General features: G+C 21.8%; 8 protein-coding genes across 9 annotated transcripts in view; 3 read left to right on the top strand and 5 right to left on the bottom strand.

The window, feature by feature from the left end:
• Positions 1–556: 556 nt before the first annotated feature.
• On the top strand, positions 557–4,445 carry DDB_G0279365 (hypothetical protein; the record flags this gene model as incomplete). The annotated part of the gene is made up of 5 exons (XM_636725.1): positions 557–790; positions 905–1,294; positions 1,393–1,779; positions 1,885–4,182; positions 4,260–4,445. The coding sequence occupies 5 exons, from the start codon at positions 557–559 to the stop codon at positions 4,443–4,445; spliced, it is 3,495 nt and encodes a 1,164-aa protein (XP_641817.1).
• A 430-nt stretch (positions 4,446–4,875) lies between these two features.
• On the top strand, positions 4,876–5,543 carry DDB_G0279363 (hypothetical protein; the record flags this gene model as incomplete). Its single annotated transcript, XM_636724.1, has 2 exons — positions 4,876–5,167; positions 5,320–5,543. 2 exons carry the CDS (start codon positions 4,876–4,878, stop codon positions 5,541–5,543), a joined length of 516 nt encoding a protein of 171 aa, XP_641816.1.
• A 105-nt stretch (positions 5,544–5,648) lies between these two features.
• Positions 5,649–6,473, bottom strand: DDB_G0279361 (hypothetical protein; the record flags this gene model as incomplete). Its single annotated transcript, XM_636723.1, has 1 exon — positions 5,649–6,473. The coding sequence occupies one exon, from the start codon at positions 6,471–6,473 to the stop codon at positions 5,649–5,651; it is 825 nt and encodes a 274-aa protein (XP_641815.1).
• A 931-nt stretch (positions 6,474–7,404) lies between these two features.
• ap1s1 (clathrin-adaptor small chain) lies at positions 7,405–8,057 on the bottom strand (the record flags this gene model as incomplete). The annotated part of the gene is made up of 3 exons (XM_636722.1): positions 7,405–7,613; positions 7,713–7,971; positions 8,055–8,057. 3 exons carry the CDS (start codon positions 8,055–8,057, stop codon positions 7,405–7,407), a joined length of 471 nt encoding a protein of 156 aa, XP_641814.1.
• Positions 8,058–8,376: 319 nt separating this feature from the next.
• DDB_G0279357 (hypothetical protein) lies at positions 8,377–9,417 on the top strand (the record flags this gene model as incomplete). The annotated part of the gene is made up of 1 exon (XM_636721.1): positions 8,377–9,417. One exon carries the CDS (start codon positions 8,377–8,379, stop codon positions 9,415–9,417), a length of 1,041 nt encoding a protein of 346 aa, XP_641813.1.
• Positions 9,418–10,009: 592 nt separating this feature from the next.
• DDB_G0279355 (hypothetical protein) lies at positions 10,010–11,352 on the bottom strand (the record flags this gene model as incomplete). The annotated part of the gene is made up of 3 exons (XM_636720.1): positions 10,010–10,179; positions 10,278–11,132; positions 11,232–11,352. The coding sequence occupies 3 exons, from the start codon at positions 11,350–11,352 to the stop codon at positions 10,010–10,012; spliced, it is 1,146 nt and encodes a 381-aa protein (XP_641812.1).
• Positions 11,353–12,461: 1,109 nt separating this feature from the next.
• DDB_G0279353 (hypothetical protein) lies at positions 12,462–14,230 on the bottom strand (the record flags this gene model as incomplete). Of its 2 annotated transcripts, XM_002649117.1 has the most annotated exons (4): positions 12,462–12,501; positions 12,912–13,023; positions 13,116–13,967; positions 14,062–14,230. In XM_002649117.1, the coding sequence occupies 4 exons, from the start codon at positions 14,228–14,230 to the stop codon at positions 12,462–12,464; spliced, it is 1,173 nt and encodes a 390-aa protein (XP_002649163.1). The 2 variants fall into 2 exon arrangements, with proteins under 2 accessions (XP_002649163.1, XP_002649162.1); XM_002649116.1 differs by lacking the exon at positions 12,462–12,501 and having other exon boundaries at positions 12,854–13,023; positions 13,116–13,940.
• Positions 14,231–15,000: 770 nt separating this feature from the next.
• DDB_G0279405 (CAMKK family protein kinase) overlaps positions 15,001–16,119 on the bottom strand; it is a gene marked incomplete at both ends in the record, with an annotated part of 2,177 nt that continues 1,058 nt past the window's right edge. Inside the window, one exon of the mRNA XM_636718.1 lies at positions 15,001–16,119. This exon is cut by the window's right edge and continues 288 nt beyond it. Coding sequence (XP_641810.1) covers positions 15,001–16,119 — 1,119 coding nt within the window.

Raw genomic sequence — 16,119 nt, 5'->3', positions numbered from 1 at the left:
AAATAGAATAAAATAAAAACCTGGAAAAAAAAAAAAAAAAAGAAAAAAAAAGTTTTTTTTTATTTAAAAATAAAATAAGATAAAACAAATAAATAAATAAATAAATAAATGGAAATCTGTAAATTACAATAAAAAATTATTATAATAATTTTTTTTTTTTTATCAAATTTTTAAGACAGTCGATGACTTTGTCATAGAAATGTTTTTTTTTTATTTTTTTTTTTTTTTTGAAAATATCCAAAAAAAAATTTTTTTTTTTTTGTTTTTTTTTTTATTGTTTTTATTTTATATTTATATTTTTATTATTATATTTTTACACACAAATACATAAAATCAAACACTAACCCTTTTTTTTTTTTTTTTTTTTTTTTTTTTTTTTTAAAAAAAATAATAATAATAATAATCAAAAAAAGGAAAAAACAAAAAAATAAAAAAAACAAAACCAAAATAAAATTATTCAACACATTAAAAACAAAAAAAAAAAAAAAAAACAAAAAAAAAAACAAAACAAAAAAAAAAAAAAAAATAAACGAAAAAAGAGACATATCTCTCAAGAATGAAAGAAAAAGAGAAACAATTTCATGATTCAGATGAATTATTAATAACATTAAATGATTTTATAAAATCAAATGAAAAAGATTTAAAGAGTGGAAATACATGTTTAACATTGAATCCAATTTGTATTGAACAATTAAATTTATATTTAAATGGTAAAAGAATTTCATTTAAAATATCAAAGAGTGAATTATTAGATTTACAATTTATAATTTCTTTAATTAAACATTTAAGAGTAATTATTTAATATCTATATATATCTATACAAATCAAATCATCACATCAAATTACTAAAAAAAAAAAAAATATATATATATATTTTTATATATATAAATATATATATATATAGATTGATCCAAATGAACAAGGATTATTAGAAAAGAATAGAGATTTAAATTTAAAATTATTTGATTCAATTAAATTTTTAGAGATTTCATATGTTAAACCAGGATTAATTACAAATTTATTTGAATTATCACAAAATATTGAACAATTGACAGTTAGTGGTTCATTAAATTCATTGGATGAATTATTGATTGTAGAGGATGAAGTTAGATTACCATATTATCAATCAATTGGTTCAATAGTATTTGAACAACATGAAGATGGTCAACCATTATCACAACAAGAATTATCAAATAAACGATTCCAATATTTATATAAAAAAAATAAAATTTGGTTAAAATTAAAAGAATTAGATTTATCATTTAATAGTATACCTGAAATTGATCAATCTGCTGTAAGTATACTTTTATTATTTTATTATTATTTCCTTAATATATATAATTATTAATATATATAATTATTATTATTATTATTATTATTTTATAATAATAGTATTCATTATTATCAATTGAAAAATTATGTTTTGAAGGTAATTTAATTAGTAAAGTTAATAATTTACAAGAATGTTTATTTTTAAGAACTTTAAATTTATCATTTAATATGATTAAAGATATGGAGAATATAAATCAAGAATTGGGTATGATTACACATTTATCATTAAGAGGTAATCAAATTGAAAGAGTTGAATCTTTAAATAGATTATATGCTTTGGAATGTTTAGATATTAGTAAGAATAACATTAAAGATATTCAAGAGATTTTCAAATTAAATACATTACCAAATTTACAATATTTATTTATTGATGAAAATCCATTTTGTGATTTAAAAGATTATAGAAATATTATAATTTCAAACTTTTTAAATAGTGATAATATTATTGTATGTATTAATATATTTGTATATATATATATATAAATATTAATATATATACTTATAAATTTATTTTTTATTTTGAAAAAAAAAAAAAAAAAAAAAAAAAAAAAGTATTTATTAAGAGAATTTTATTTAGATGGTAAAAGGATTAGTGAATATGAAATTGAATTTATAAAAAAACATACACATGATAATGGTTCATTTAAATCATATAAATCACCAATTAAACCAGTTAAACCACCAAAATCAAAAAAAGATATCGTTCCTTTAGTAGTTGAATTTGCACCAAATGCTAGAATTGATGGTGAATTAATTAGTAATGATAATAATCAAAGTATAATAAATGGAAGAACAACTACAACTACTACAACTACAACAACAATGACAATGAATGGAAAAAGAAAGAAAGATACACATAAACATCATCATCCAAATTTTAATCATGGTGTAATTGAACCAGTTATTGATAATTTACCAGATTATGATTCTGAAGTTACAGAGAATCAAGTACAAGATGATAAATTTGAAGAAGAAAAGAATTTAAAAAAGAAAATTGATGATTTACGTTCTGAAGGTGGTAATTCTTGGTTATTGGTTTTAAATGAAATGTCAACTTTTAAAGAGAATAATCATCCAATACCAGAATATAATGAAAATAATAATAATAATTTATCATCACCTGTTAAATTACAAAAAACACCAATTAAATCACCAATGAAGAAAAAGAATATATATCATAATACTTCAAATAATAATAGTAATAATAATAATAATAATAATAATAATAATAATAATAATAATAATAATAATAATAATAATAATAATAATAATAATAATAATAATAATAATAATAATAATGAAACATCACCATTAAAATTAAATGTAATATCACCACCACCACAACCAACAGATACAACTTCAAATGTAACAACAACAACAAATGTAGTATCACCTGCAAATTCATCTACATCATCAAATACAACAACATCTTCATCATCATCAACAACAACAACAACAGAAGCAATTAATATAAATAATAATAATAATAAAAATAAATCAACATCAACAACACCAATTTCAACAACACCAAATTCAACAACACCAATATCAACATCATTATTATCAAAATCATTATTATCAAAATCACCAAATACAAATGGTAATATTATATCAAGTGAATTAATTTGTGAACCATTTTCAGTTATAAAGAATAGTCAAAATTTATTATTACAAATAAAGATTGATACAATTTTAGAGAGTAATTTATTTGGACATTCTGTGAATTCTTATCTATTGAAAGATATTGTATTTGTATTTTCAGTACCAGATGCCGTTGAACCAAATACTGCAGAGATTGTATTTGCAACCGATTTTAAAAATGGTGTACCAATTGCATTCTCTCGTGAATATTATCAAATGGAGGATCAGCAATCGTTACATCAACTATTGACAACATTGGTACCACCATTGTATAGAGAGTACACTATGAATTGTATGGACTGTTCAGAGAGATATGTTTGCAAGTCTGAGCATGATTTCACACATTGTATAAAATGCAATTCCAAGGGGTTGTTCTACTTGCCCACCACGACCGATAGGTCGATCATGGTGGTCGAGTCGCCACCCTCTGCGTCCTCTTTCTCAAATTCGCTCTCTCTCAGGGACATGAAAAACTTTATAGAATACAATGATGACGAATTCAATGACCGTATATTCAAAGACCAAAGTTTGCAATTATATTTTAAATTAAAGGTATTCAAAGGTGGTTCAAAGGAGGTTTATCAATACATTATGAAATCCAATTTCGTTCGTTACACATCTGCAACTTCCTCATCATCGTTGTCCTCCCTATTGGAGGAGGAGAAGCAAATATTTTTACTTTTATCTTCAACAACTTGTTATCTACTAAAAGAGAAGAAATCATCCACTTCAATGGTGGATGACACCTCTTCAAATAGATTCTCAATTCAAACGATTCTGCCATTATCAGAGATTAGGAGAGTTAGTGTTGGTTTGTCTTCTCAATTGTTTAGAATTGAAATGGATGATCAATGTTATGTTTTCATTAAACGTTCTCAAGAATGTTCAGAGAAATTCTTAAAATTATTATTCACAATCACTAAATCACTTTCTTTACCTTTGGAACCTTACTCAAGAGCAATAGAAACTAAACAAGTTATCAATGCCCTTTTAGTTAATCCAAATGAAGAATTCTTAAAATATATTATGCTTCATCATAAAGTATCTGGTAGAAATATTGTTCCAAGATCTTTAATACTTTCAAGTGAAAATATTTATTTAACAATTGAAAATTATCATCAATATCCATTATTAAACAAAAATATTAAAACAACTTCAAGTCAATTTACAATTTTTAAAAATTTTAAAATTACTGATATTGCTCATATTGTAAGTTTTTTTTTAAAAAAAAAATAATTAATTAATAATAATATTAACTTTTTTTTTTTTTTTTTTTATTATTTTAGAAATATTCAAGATTTAAACCAAATTATTTTACAATTGCATTTGAAAATGAAGTTAATAATAAACCATTAATTGAATGGAATTTAATTACTGGTAATAGTATAGAATGTGATACAATGGTTTCAACAATTTCTGCATTATGGAAAGAAAAATTCCATCTTGATTTAAAAATACTTGATAATATATAAAAAAAAAAAAAAAAAAAAAAAATAATAATAATATAGTAAATGAGAACTTCAACAATAAACCAATAATAATAACAAAAAAAAAAAAAAAATTAAAAAAACAGAAACCAAATATAAGATATTAAAAAACATTTTAAAAATAAATCGATTCAGATTTTTAAAAAGTGTGTGGGTTATTTTTACAATTTATTTATTTTAATATAATTTTATTTTCACAATTTATTTATTTTAATTTATTTTTACAATTTATTTAATTTTGTTTTATTTTTTTTGTATGAATAAAAAAAAAAATAAAAAAAATGTAAATGTTTTTTTTTTTTTTTTTTTTGAAATAATTCCCACACTCACTTAAACTTATTTAATTAACTTCACAATAACAAAAAAATAATAATAATAATATTGAAAAAAAAAAAAAAAAAAAAAAAAAAAAACAATGGAAAATTTAAATATTTTAAATAATGAACAAAAGATTCAATATAATCCAAGAGTTGAAGACATTATGACCAAATGTGATAAAGTTGTGTCAATAAAACCAACAGATACTTTAAAACATTGTTTAGAAGTAATGCTTTTGGAAGGTCATAAACGTTTACCAGTTATTGAACAAAAGGGTGATAAAATGAAATTATTAGGTGTTGTAACTGATAAAGATATTAGAGTTTATTCAAAAAGTTACTTTGAACATAATTTAAAAGATATTTTAGATAGTTTAGAATCATATAAAGGTATTTATTATTATTATTATTATTATTATTATTATTATTATTTTATAAATGTTTTTTAAATATTTTTTTTTAAAAAAAAAAGTTTAAATTCGACTATAAAATAAAATAAAATATATTAATAAATTTTCTTTTTTTTTTTTTTTTTTTTTTAGTATCAGATATTTTACCAGATGCAACTTTTTTTAAAAAAGCTCATGTTGGGGAAAAAATAACTCAAGCAAGTAAAGAAATGTTACATTTACATATAAGTGGATTACCAGTTGTTGATGAAGATGAACAATTAAAAGGTATAATTACAAGATCAGATTTATTGGATCAATTAATTAGAATTTTAGAACCATTTGATCAATTATCAAAAAAAGAAAAAACTGATTAAAAACAATTATTATAAAAAAAATAAAATATTTTTTAATTCAAAAAAATAAATAAAATTAAAATTAATTAAATAATAAAAAAAGTGAATAGTTTATTTTTTTAATTTTTAAAAAATTAAAATTGTAGAAATGATTGTGATAAAAAGTAAAGAATATAAAATTGTTAATTGATTTGAATTTGAAGAATCTGAATCAAATTCAAGACTTAGTCCATATGATGACTCTGAAAAAGTTGGAATTGAATTGGTTTCAGGTGTTGATTTTGGTGCTTCTGTTACTGGTGCTTTGGTTGTAGTTTCTAATTGATAGGATGTTGATTCTTCCTCCTCAGGTGCTTCAGTTTTTGAAGGAGCAGATGTTTTTGTTGGTGATGAAGTTTTAGAAGGATTTTTTGTTTTACTTGGTGATGAAGTTTTAGAAGGAGTTATTGTTTCTTCAGGTGCTTCAGTTACTGGTGCCTCTGTCTCTGGTGGTTGAGTTGTTGGTGGTGTTGTTATTGGTGGTGGAGCAGTTACAGTTGGTGCTTTAGTATTAATAGTTGTTGGTGCTGCACTTTTTGGAGGTGGTTGTGTTGGTGGTAATGATGTTAATGGTTCGAATTTTGGTGGTTTTGTATTATATGTTGGTTTATATGTTGGGACATCATTTGGTGCAACTGTTTGTCTTGGTCCAAGTGTTGGAGTATTTATATCAGTTGTTGATTTTGTTGGTGTTAAAGTTGCTGTATCAATAATAACTGGTGCAGAACTTTCCTTTGTTGGTGCAGAACTTTCCTTTGTTGGTGGAGTTGTTGTTGTTGTTGTTGGTGGTGGTGGTGCTTTTTCAATTGCATCTCCTGAATCAACAACTGTATCAATACCTTCTAAACAATTTATATTTGTTATTAAAATTGAAAAGAGTAAAAATATTGTTACCAAATATTTTATTTTCATTTTTTTTTTTTTTTTTTTATTTTTTTAATAATATTTTTTTTTTTTAAATATATAATAAAGGGAAATAAATAAATTTTTGGTGGTATTTTTAAATTTTTATTTTAAATAAATATAATTTTCTAAATGTGTATTAATTATTTTTTTAATTACCACGAATAATTTTTTTTCTTGTTATTTTAAATTAAATATTATTAAAACCAAAAAAAAAAATTAAAATTAAAATAATAAATAACTGATTGATTATTCATTTTTTTTAAATAGCGAGTTATTATTATTATTATTATTATTATTATTATTATTATTATTATTATTATTATTATTATTATTATTATTATTATTATTATTATTGTTATTATTAATTAATAATCCATAGTGAAAAATAAAAAAAAATAAAAACATTATATAAACAAAAACCACATTAAATAGATTTTCATTTGATTGTGTATATTAGTGGTAAATAATTTTTTTATTTTAATTTTTTATCACTATTTTTTTTATTTTTTTTTTTTTAAAAAATATTAAATATTTCTTTGTGTTAGTTTATTTGTTGATATTAATTTTTTAATTTTTATTTTTATTCATTTTAGATAATTACAATAAAATTTTTTTTTTTTTTTTTTTTTTTTTTTTTTTTTTTTTTTAATATTTAAAAATAATTTAATTTTAAAATTAAATTAAATATTAAAATTTCTTTGTCCTACTGAAACCAATTATTACTCCATTTTTTTATAAATATTAATTTATAAAGAAAATTAATAAATAATAATAATAAAAATAATAATAATAATTATAATAATAAAACCTCAAATTACCATTATTATTATTATAATTATTTTGATTTTTTAAGAAAAAAAAATGAATTGATTTGTACAGAATAATATTTGATTTATTATATATATATATTTTTTTGATTATTATTAATTTTTTATATTTATAAAAAGTGTTGATCTAATACTTCAGCAACTAATAGTGATTTCTCCATACCTTCAGCATCATTGATAGCTCTCAGTATTTCTTTAGAGCTTGATTCTTGTAAATGACCTGTTAATAAAAATTCATCTAAAACTTGATATGCTCTTTGAAATTCATATATTAAATCCAATTCACAAATATTACCAAATACTATATCTAAAACTACAACTATATATATATATTTATATATATATAATGATAGGTAATTACAAGTTAGTGTAAAATAATAATTAGTTAATGAAAAAAATAAAAAGTAAATTTACATACCAAATCTTTGAATTGATTCTAAAGTTACTAATTCATTATCAGTAGAATCAGTTACCATAACAAAAAATAAAGAAGCAAATCTTTGATAAACAATTGTAAATTCTCTCCATTGAACAAAATTACAAAATTTAGGACTCCTAGATAATACTTGATTCATTACCTCCCTTGTTGCCCTATTTTTTTCCGTTGGTGTATATGTTGAATAGAATTTACTTAATCTAACTTTACTCTGTCTATTAAAACATAATAAAAAATGAATCTATATTATATATGTATGAAAAGAAAAAATAACAATTAATTTATTATTTTATAAAAGAATGATGATATCTATATGATCAATACCATTATTTAAAACAAAGGGGTTGTGTATTTTTTTTTTTTTTTTTTTTTTTCACACAGAGTTTTGTTTGATTTTTTTTTTTTTTTTTTTTCGTTTTGACTTTTTTTTTTTTTATTTTTTCAGTTTTAGATTTTTTTTTTTAAAATTTCATTAAGCGTTTTGTTTCAATTTTTTTATTTTTCAAAGAAATTATGCTTTAATTTATTTTTTTTTTTTTTTTCAATTTTTCTTTAACATAAACATAAAAAAAGAAAAATTCATTTATAATTTCAAATATTTTTTGTATAATAAAATCTTATAAAATTAAATATATAAATAAATAAAATGAATAAGAAATCAGTTTTAGTAATTCATGGTGGTGCAGGAGTTATTTCAAAATCAACAATATCAAAAGAGAGAGAAGAAATATTTTTAAATTCATTAAAGAATATATTATTAGCAGGTAAAATTATATTGAAACAAGGTGGTACATCATTGGATGTTGTTCAAGAAGCAGTTAGACTTTTAGAAGAAGATCCAATTTATAATGCAGGTAAAGGTTCTGTATTCACTGAACTTGGTACAAATGAAATGGATGCAGCCATTATGGATGGTACAAATTTAAAAGCAGGAGCAGTTGGTGGCGTTTCAATCATTAGAAATCCTATTATTGCCGCTAGAGCTGTTATGGAACATACAAACCATTGTTTATTAGTTGGAAAAGGTGCTGAAGAATTTGCAAAATCAAAGAATTTAGAAATCGTTGAACCTTCTTTCTTTTTTACTCAAAATAGATATGATCAATTATTAAGAGCAAAAGATGAAAAGAAATTAATTTTAGATCATGATGGTGAAAATTTATTAGAAAAAGAAAAAGAAAAAGAAAAGAATAATGAAACATCAACAACAACGACAACTATTTCAGTTGGAGTTGATCCAATTGATCCAAAGTATAAAATGGGAACTGTTGGTGCTGTTTGTTTAGATTCCTTTGGTAATTTAGCCGCTGCAACTTCAACTGGTGGTATGACAAATAAAATGCATGGTAGAGTTGGTGATACTCCAATTATTGGTGCTGGTGTTTATGCAAATAAAAATGTTGCTGTTAGTTCAACTGGAACTGGTGAAGCATTTATGAGAACAGTGGCCGCTTTTGATATTGCTGCAATGATGGAATATGGTTCTTTATCTTTAAAAGATGCATCCAATAAAGTTGTAATGGAAAAATTAATAACAGTTGGTGATGGTGGTGTAATTTGTGTTGATAAATATGGAAATGTTGAAATGCCTTTCAACACTGAAGGTATGTATCGTGGTTATGTAATAATTGATAATAATTGTGAAAATGATCAAAATGATATTATCAATGTTTCAATTTATAAATAAAAAAAAAAAACAACTTTAATAGATCTTTAATCTATTTAACTTATTTTAAATTATTTTTATTTATTTTATTTTTATTTTACTATAATACAATGAATGGGTGTTTTGTTTACATTATGTGGGGTGATTTACATAATTAACTTTGGAAAATCTTGTTTGATGGTTACTTTGTTTATTTTTGAACTTGTCTCCTATAAAATTATAAAATTAAAATGTTAATATTTAAATATTATATTTTTGAATATTATTATTATTATAAAAAATTGTTATGAAAAAAAAAAAAAAAAAAAAAAAAAGAAAAGAAAAGAAAAGAAAAGAAAATAATTTAAAATACCATCATCTTTTTGAATGTTGGTAAAATGTGATTTTTGTTGAAAGTGATCTATAAAATAGAAATATAGAAATAGGATGATAATAAAATAAAATGTATTAAATTTTAATTTATATTATACATTTTATTATTAAATATCAAGCATTCATCTCTATATTACAGTTATTATAAATGGGTGTGTTATTATCGTGTATGTTGTGTTTGTGTGAGTGTTTGTGTTTGTTTGTGTGATGTGAGTGTTTAGGGTATGTTTATGGTTGTATTTTATAAAATACAATTTGAGAATTTTTTTAATTCTTGGTAATGTTTTTTAAATTCATACTTTTTATAAAATTTATATCCAAAAAATCCAGCCAAACCAACGAGTACTACTGCCAAAAAAATTGAAAAACTTCCAACAATTTTATAAATTAACAATTGTCTTTTACTATATTCTAATTTTATAAAAAAATAAAAATTAATAAATATTAATTAAATTTTTTTTTTTTTTTTTTTTTTTTTTTTTTTTTTTTTTTTTTTTTTTTTAAAATACTTACTATCTTTCTTTTACATTGAAGTGGTTTTTGATCTATTTCAGATTGTACATGAACATCTTGAGATACAATATTACCATTTACTTCTCTTATCCATGTTGAAAGAGTAAAAGGTGATTCGGTTAATTGGAATACTCTTGCACCTAATGGCTTTTTGGAACTATATGAACCTTCACCTGATTTTCTGCCATATCCTAAATCAACACCTTTATAATCTCCATGGAAATCATTTTCATGATCATGACCAAAATATAAACCGTGAACATCTCCTGATTCAACAAGGCTTGGGACAAAGTTACCAAATTCATTATCAAAACAACATGGAGTTTCTGAAAAATTACCATGAACTGGATATTTGTTCCATAAGTCAATAACTTCAATTGGAGGAATATGAACAAATGCAATTGAATTAGTTTTGTTAAAACTTTTTGAAGTATTTTTAAACCAATCCACTTGATCTTGATGAACACAACCCCAATCTAATTTTGAACAACCTTTGGTGGAACTGTCAAAAATATAAATTAAAGATGCAGGTTCCTCTTTTGAACTATTTGAACTTGAAATTTTTAATACATAATTTGCAATCCCATGCATTTCCACTGAATTTGATTGGGAAAGACTTAAATTAAAAGTTTGGTCAAGTTTCAAAATTTCATTTGTACTGAGTGCACCTTCACCATCATGATTACCAAATGTAATAGCCCATGGAATATTTCTTTCAATTAAAGGTTCAGTGAATAAATTCCAATACTTCCAATAATTTTTATCATTATCTTCAAATGGATCAAGGTAACCTGAAATCATATCACCACTAAAAACTACTAAATCTGGTTTCTCATAATCTAAGATTGTAACTTTTTTAAATTTTTATTAAATTAGTAATCTCTTTATTTTTTATTTTTATTTTTATTTTTATTTTTTGGTTTTATTTATTTTAAATTATTAATAATTACTTTGAGAATAAACTGAATCTACATCTGACTCTGGATCACTACCATAATGTAAATCAGTAAATTGAACAATTTTAAATTGATTATTATTATTAAATTTTAAAATTGGTTTAGAGTTTACCATTTTTAATAATATTGAAATAATAATGAATTTATTTATTACTTTCATTTTTTTTTTTTTCCGAAATTGTTTCTTTTATTGTTTGAATGAATTATTTTTTTTTTTTCATTTCCTTTTTATAGTATTTTTTTTTTAAAATAATAAAAAAAAGCCACATATATAAATTATAAAAAAAAATAATAATTTATAACCTTTTTTTTTTTGTATAATGCTACACGAAATAATTTTGATTTAAATTCCAAATTTGGAAATATTTGGATTTAAAAAAAAAAAAAAAAAAAACAGAAAACATAGGTAGCACTTGACACGAATCATTAAAAAAAAAAAAAAAAATTGTATATTATTTAATATAATTTTCAAAGGAAAAACATTAAAATTTTTTGTTAAAGACTCAAACTTAATTTTTCATTAAATTTTTTTTTTTCTATTCAAATCGGAAAATATTATTATAAAATAAAACGTAGCAAAATGTTTTATTTTTTTTTTTTTTTTTTTTTTTTTTTTTTTTTTTTTTTTTTCTCTCCAAAACAGGTGCATTTAATATATTTATGAAAGGTTTATATTAAAATGTTTTCTGAAACTACAACGTTGCGATGGATTAATCTAAAGGTTATCGAAAAATGAGAACTCGAAAAAATGGGTCCAATGTTTTTTTTTTGGCATTGGATTTTTTGACAAATTTTTACTCAAAAAAATAGGTTTTTTATTTTTGCTCTGTTGGGGACTTTTATTTTTTGTTTTCCCTCCCAAATTGTTTTTGAAAAATAAATCTTTTTTTTTTTTTTTTTTTTGAAAATATTTTTTAAAAATAAAAAAGATAATTTAATTATTTATTTTAATTATTTATTTATTTTAAAATGAAAAAAAAAAAAAAAAATAAAATAAAATTATTTGAACAATTAAATTTGAGAAATAAAAAAAAATGATAATATAACCCACCAATGAGAACCAGTATCTCTGAGAGAACTTGATCAAGTTTATTTTTTATTTATTTTTTTTTGAGAACAAACTATGGCACCACACTATTTTATTTAGCATTTTAGATAAAAAATATATATAAAAGATTAGATATTATCTATATATAATTTGGAAAACCATAAACTTCACTTTCATTAAACAAGATTTTGCATTTCTAATGTTTGCTTTTTGAATCTAAATAATAATATTAATATTTGAAAGGTTAGTGATTGAAAAGAAAAGTCTTTGACATAATTTCAAAAAAAATAAATAAATAAAAAAAAGAAGGGATATTCAAAACAACAAAATAAATTAAAAATGGTGAAGTTAAATATTTTTTGATGTGATCTATAAAAAAAGAGATATCGAGATTGGATTATAATAAAAATAAAATGTAATCAATTTTAATTTATTATACATTTTTATTTATATTATTCGTTCATTTCTCTGTATATTACAGTTATTATAAATGGGTGTGTTATGTGTATGTGTGTGTGTGTGTGTTGTGATGTAAGTGTGTTTAATTAGGGTGTGTTTATGATTGAATTTATAAAATACAATTTGAGTATTTTTTAAATTCTTGGTATTGTTTTTTAAATTCATACTTTTTATAATGTTTAAACCCAAAAAATCCAATTAAACCAACAACTACTATTCCTAAGAAAATTAAAAAACCTCCAATAACTTTAATTGCTATTAATTCTTTTTTACTATACTCTAATTAAATATTTTAAATAAATGAAAAATCAATTGTTAATTTATTTTTTTTATTTTTTATAATTATGATTTTTTAATTAATTAATACATACTATCTTTCATTTTACATTGAAGTGGTTTTCGATCGAATTCTGATGGTGGATGAATTACTTGGGATACAATATTACCATCTTCTTCTCTTATCCATGTTGAAAGAGTAAAAGGTGATTCGGTTAATTGGAATACTCTTGCACCTAATGGCTTTTTAGAACTATATGAACCAGCACCTGATTTTCTGCCATATCCTAAATCAACACCTTTATAATCTCCATGGAAATCATTTTCATGATCATGACCAAAATATAAACCGTGAACATCTCCTGATTCAACAAGGCTCGAGACAAAGTCACCATAATCATTATCAAAGCAACAAGAAGTTTCTGAATAATTTCCATAAACTGGATAATTATTCCATAAGTCAATAATCTCAACTGGAGGAATATGAACAAATGCTATTGAATCAGTTTTGTTAAAACTTTTTGAAGTATTTTTAAACCAATCCACTTGATCTTGATGAACACAACCCCAATCTAATTTTGAGCAACCTTTGGTGGAACTATCGAAAATGTATACCAATGAAGCCGGTTCACTTTTTAAACTATTCGAACTTGAAATTTTTAATACATAATTTGCAATCCCATGCATTTCCACCGGATTTGATTGAGAAAGACTTAAATTAAAAGTTTGGTCAATTTTCAAAATTTCATTTGTACTAAGTGCACCTTCACCATCATGATTACCAAATGTAATTGCCCATGGAATATTTCTTTCTACAAATGGCCTTGTGAATACATTCCAATACTTCCAATAATTTCTATCATCATCTTCAAATTGTTCTTCATATCCTGTAACCATATCACCACTTAAAATTACTAAATCTGGTTTCTCATAATCCAATATATTTACTTTAAAATAAATTAATAAATCAAAATATTTTATATAATTATTTTAAAAATAAAAATAAAAAAAAAAAAAAAAAAAAAAAAAATTAATAATCACCTTGAGAGAAAATAGTATCAATATCATCAACTGGTTCACTTCCATAGTGTAAATCTGTAAATTGAATAATTTTAAATTGATTATTATTATTAAATTTTAAAATTGGTTTTGAAATTACCAATTTTAAAATAAAAAGTGAAATAATGGAAAATTTTATTTTTAATTTCATTTTTATTTTACTAAATTTTTGATTACTAATTCACAATATTCCATTTCTTTTTATACTAATAATAAAAATAATAAAAAAAAAATGCCACATAAACAATTTTATTTATTATAATTTAAATAATTAAACAATTAATGTGGCACAACCCGAATTTTTGAAAAAAAAATAAAAAATAAATAAAAAATAAAATATAAAATAAAAAAAACAACCATATAAGGAAATATTAACTAAAATAAAATAGTAATATTGCTAAAAAAAAAAAAAAAAAAAAAAAAAAAAAGTGTTTAGAAAAATTTGTGAAAAGTAAAAAATTAGGTGTTGAAAAAAAGGTGTTTTATTATTTTTTTTTTTTTTATAACAACCAATTTTACATTTTCCAATTTTCGATTATAATTTTACGATGACATTTTTTGATTAGCAAATCTAACTTTATGATAATAATATAACGTGTTTATTTCCAAAAATTTTTATTATAAAAGCAACGAAACAATCCAAAACAAGATTTCAAAAGATTTTTTAAAAAAAGCAACGTGGAATGAAAACCCAAATAAATGAGTTTTTTTTTTTTTTTTTTTTTTTTTTTTTTAAAAAATGATTTGCTTTTACTAAATTTATTTTAGTATTTAAATAAAATGAAATGAATATTTATTATTTTAAAAATGTAATACAGGTATTTAATTTTCAAATTTATCTTTGTAATTTTTTATTTTTTTTTTATTTTTTTTTTTTATTTTATTTTTATTTTTATTTTTAATTTTAATTTACAATGAAAATTAAACAATTGATTTATTGTTTAGATATTTATTTGTTTTAAAAGGTAAATAGTAATCATTTGCAGATTCTCTTGATATTTGAGATTCATTTTCATCGACCAAATCATAAATAAAATGGCCACTGTTATATTGAAAATCTGAATATTCTTTTCCAATTTGGAAATCACAACCATAATTTAATCCATCAATTTTGTTTAATTCTTTAATTGGATCCATAATTACACTGTCGTTACATATCATATTCATTTCTTCATCTTTTATATATACATTTCTATTTTCATAGCAACTATCATTATTACTAATCGATGATGATGATGCTGGTATTGAGATATTTGATTTTTCAATTAATGAATTGTTATTATTGTTTTGATTTTGATTTTGATTTTGATTTTGATTATGATTTTGATTTTGATTTTGATTTTGATTTTGATTTTGATTTTGATTTTGATTTTGATTTTGATTTTGAATTTTTTGTTTACTATTTACATTATTATACATTGATTTACTTTCATTACTTGAACCTATTATACCACTACTTTCACCACCACTACTACTACTTAAATCTGAATCATCTTCATCAGTTGTAGTATTATCGGATGGTTTAATTGTATGATCGGTACTAATGGCATCGATCATTTCTTGATCAGTTACTGATAAGATCAAATGGTCCAACTCATTCATTGGCCATGTACCAGAGATTGTGGTCCATTTGTGTGATTTAATCTCTGCTATTTGAATTCTGGTCAATGGATTTTTATCCAATAATCTTTTGAATAGATCCATTAGATCATTTGAGATCTCTCTTGGATAGGTTGGTTCATGATTAACAATTTGATCATAGATATCCAATAGGGAGTTTGTTTTTGAGATGAATGGAGTTCTTGCAAAGATTAAACAATACAAACTAACACCCAATGCCCAAACATCCACTCCTTTGCCAGAGATTGGTTGAGATTCGTTTCTACATAATTCGGGTGCCAAGAATGCTGGACTTCCTCTTGAGCATCTTACAACGTCATCGTCATCGAAAATATGTGAGACACCGAAATCAGTGATCTTTACAACACCTTCACTATTGACCAATAGATTCTCTGGCTTTAGATCTTTGTGAATGACTTT

The sequence above is a fragment of the Dictyostelium discoideum genome, assembly GCF_000004695.1.
Source record: "Dictyostelium discoideum AX4 chromosome 3 chromosome, whole genome shotgun sequence".
NCBI lineage: Eukaryota > Evosea > Eumycetozoa > Dictyosteliales > Dictyosteliaceae > Dictyostelium > Dictyostelium discoideum.
The sequence above is the reverse complement of the archived record's forward strand: the minus strand, read 5'-3'. Positions and strand labels throughout refer to the sequence as shown.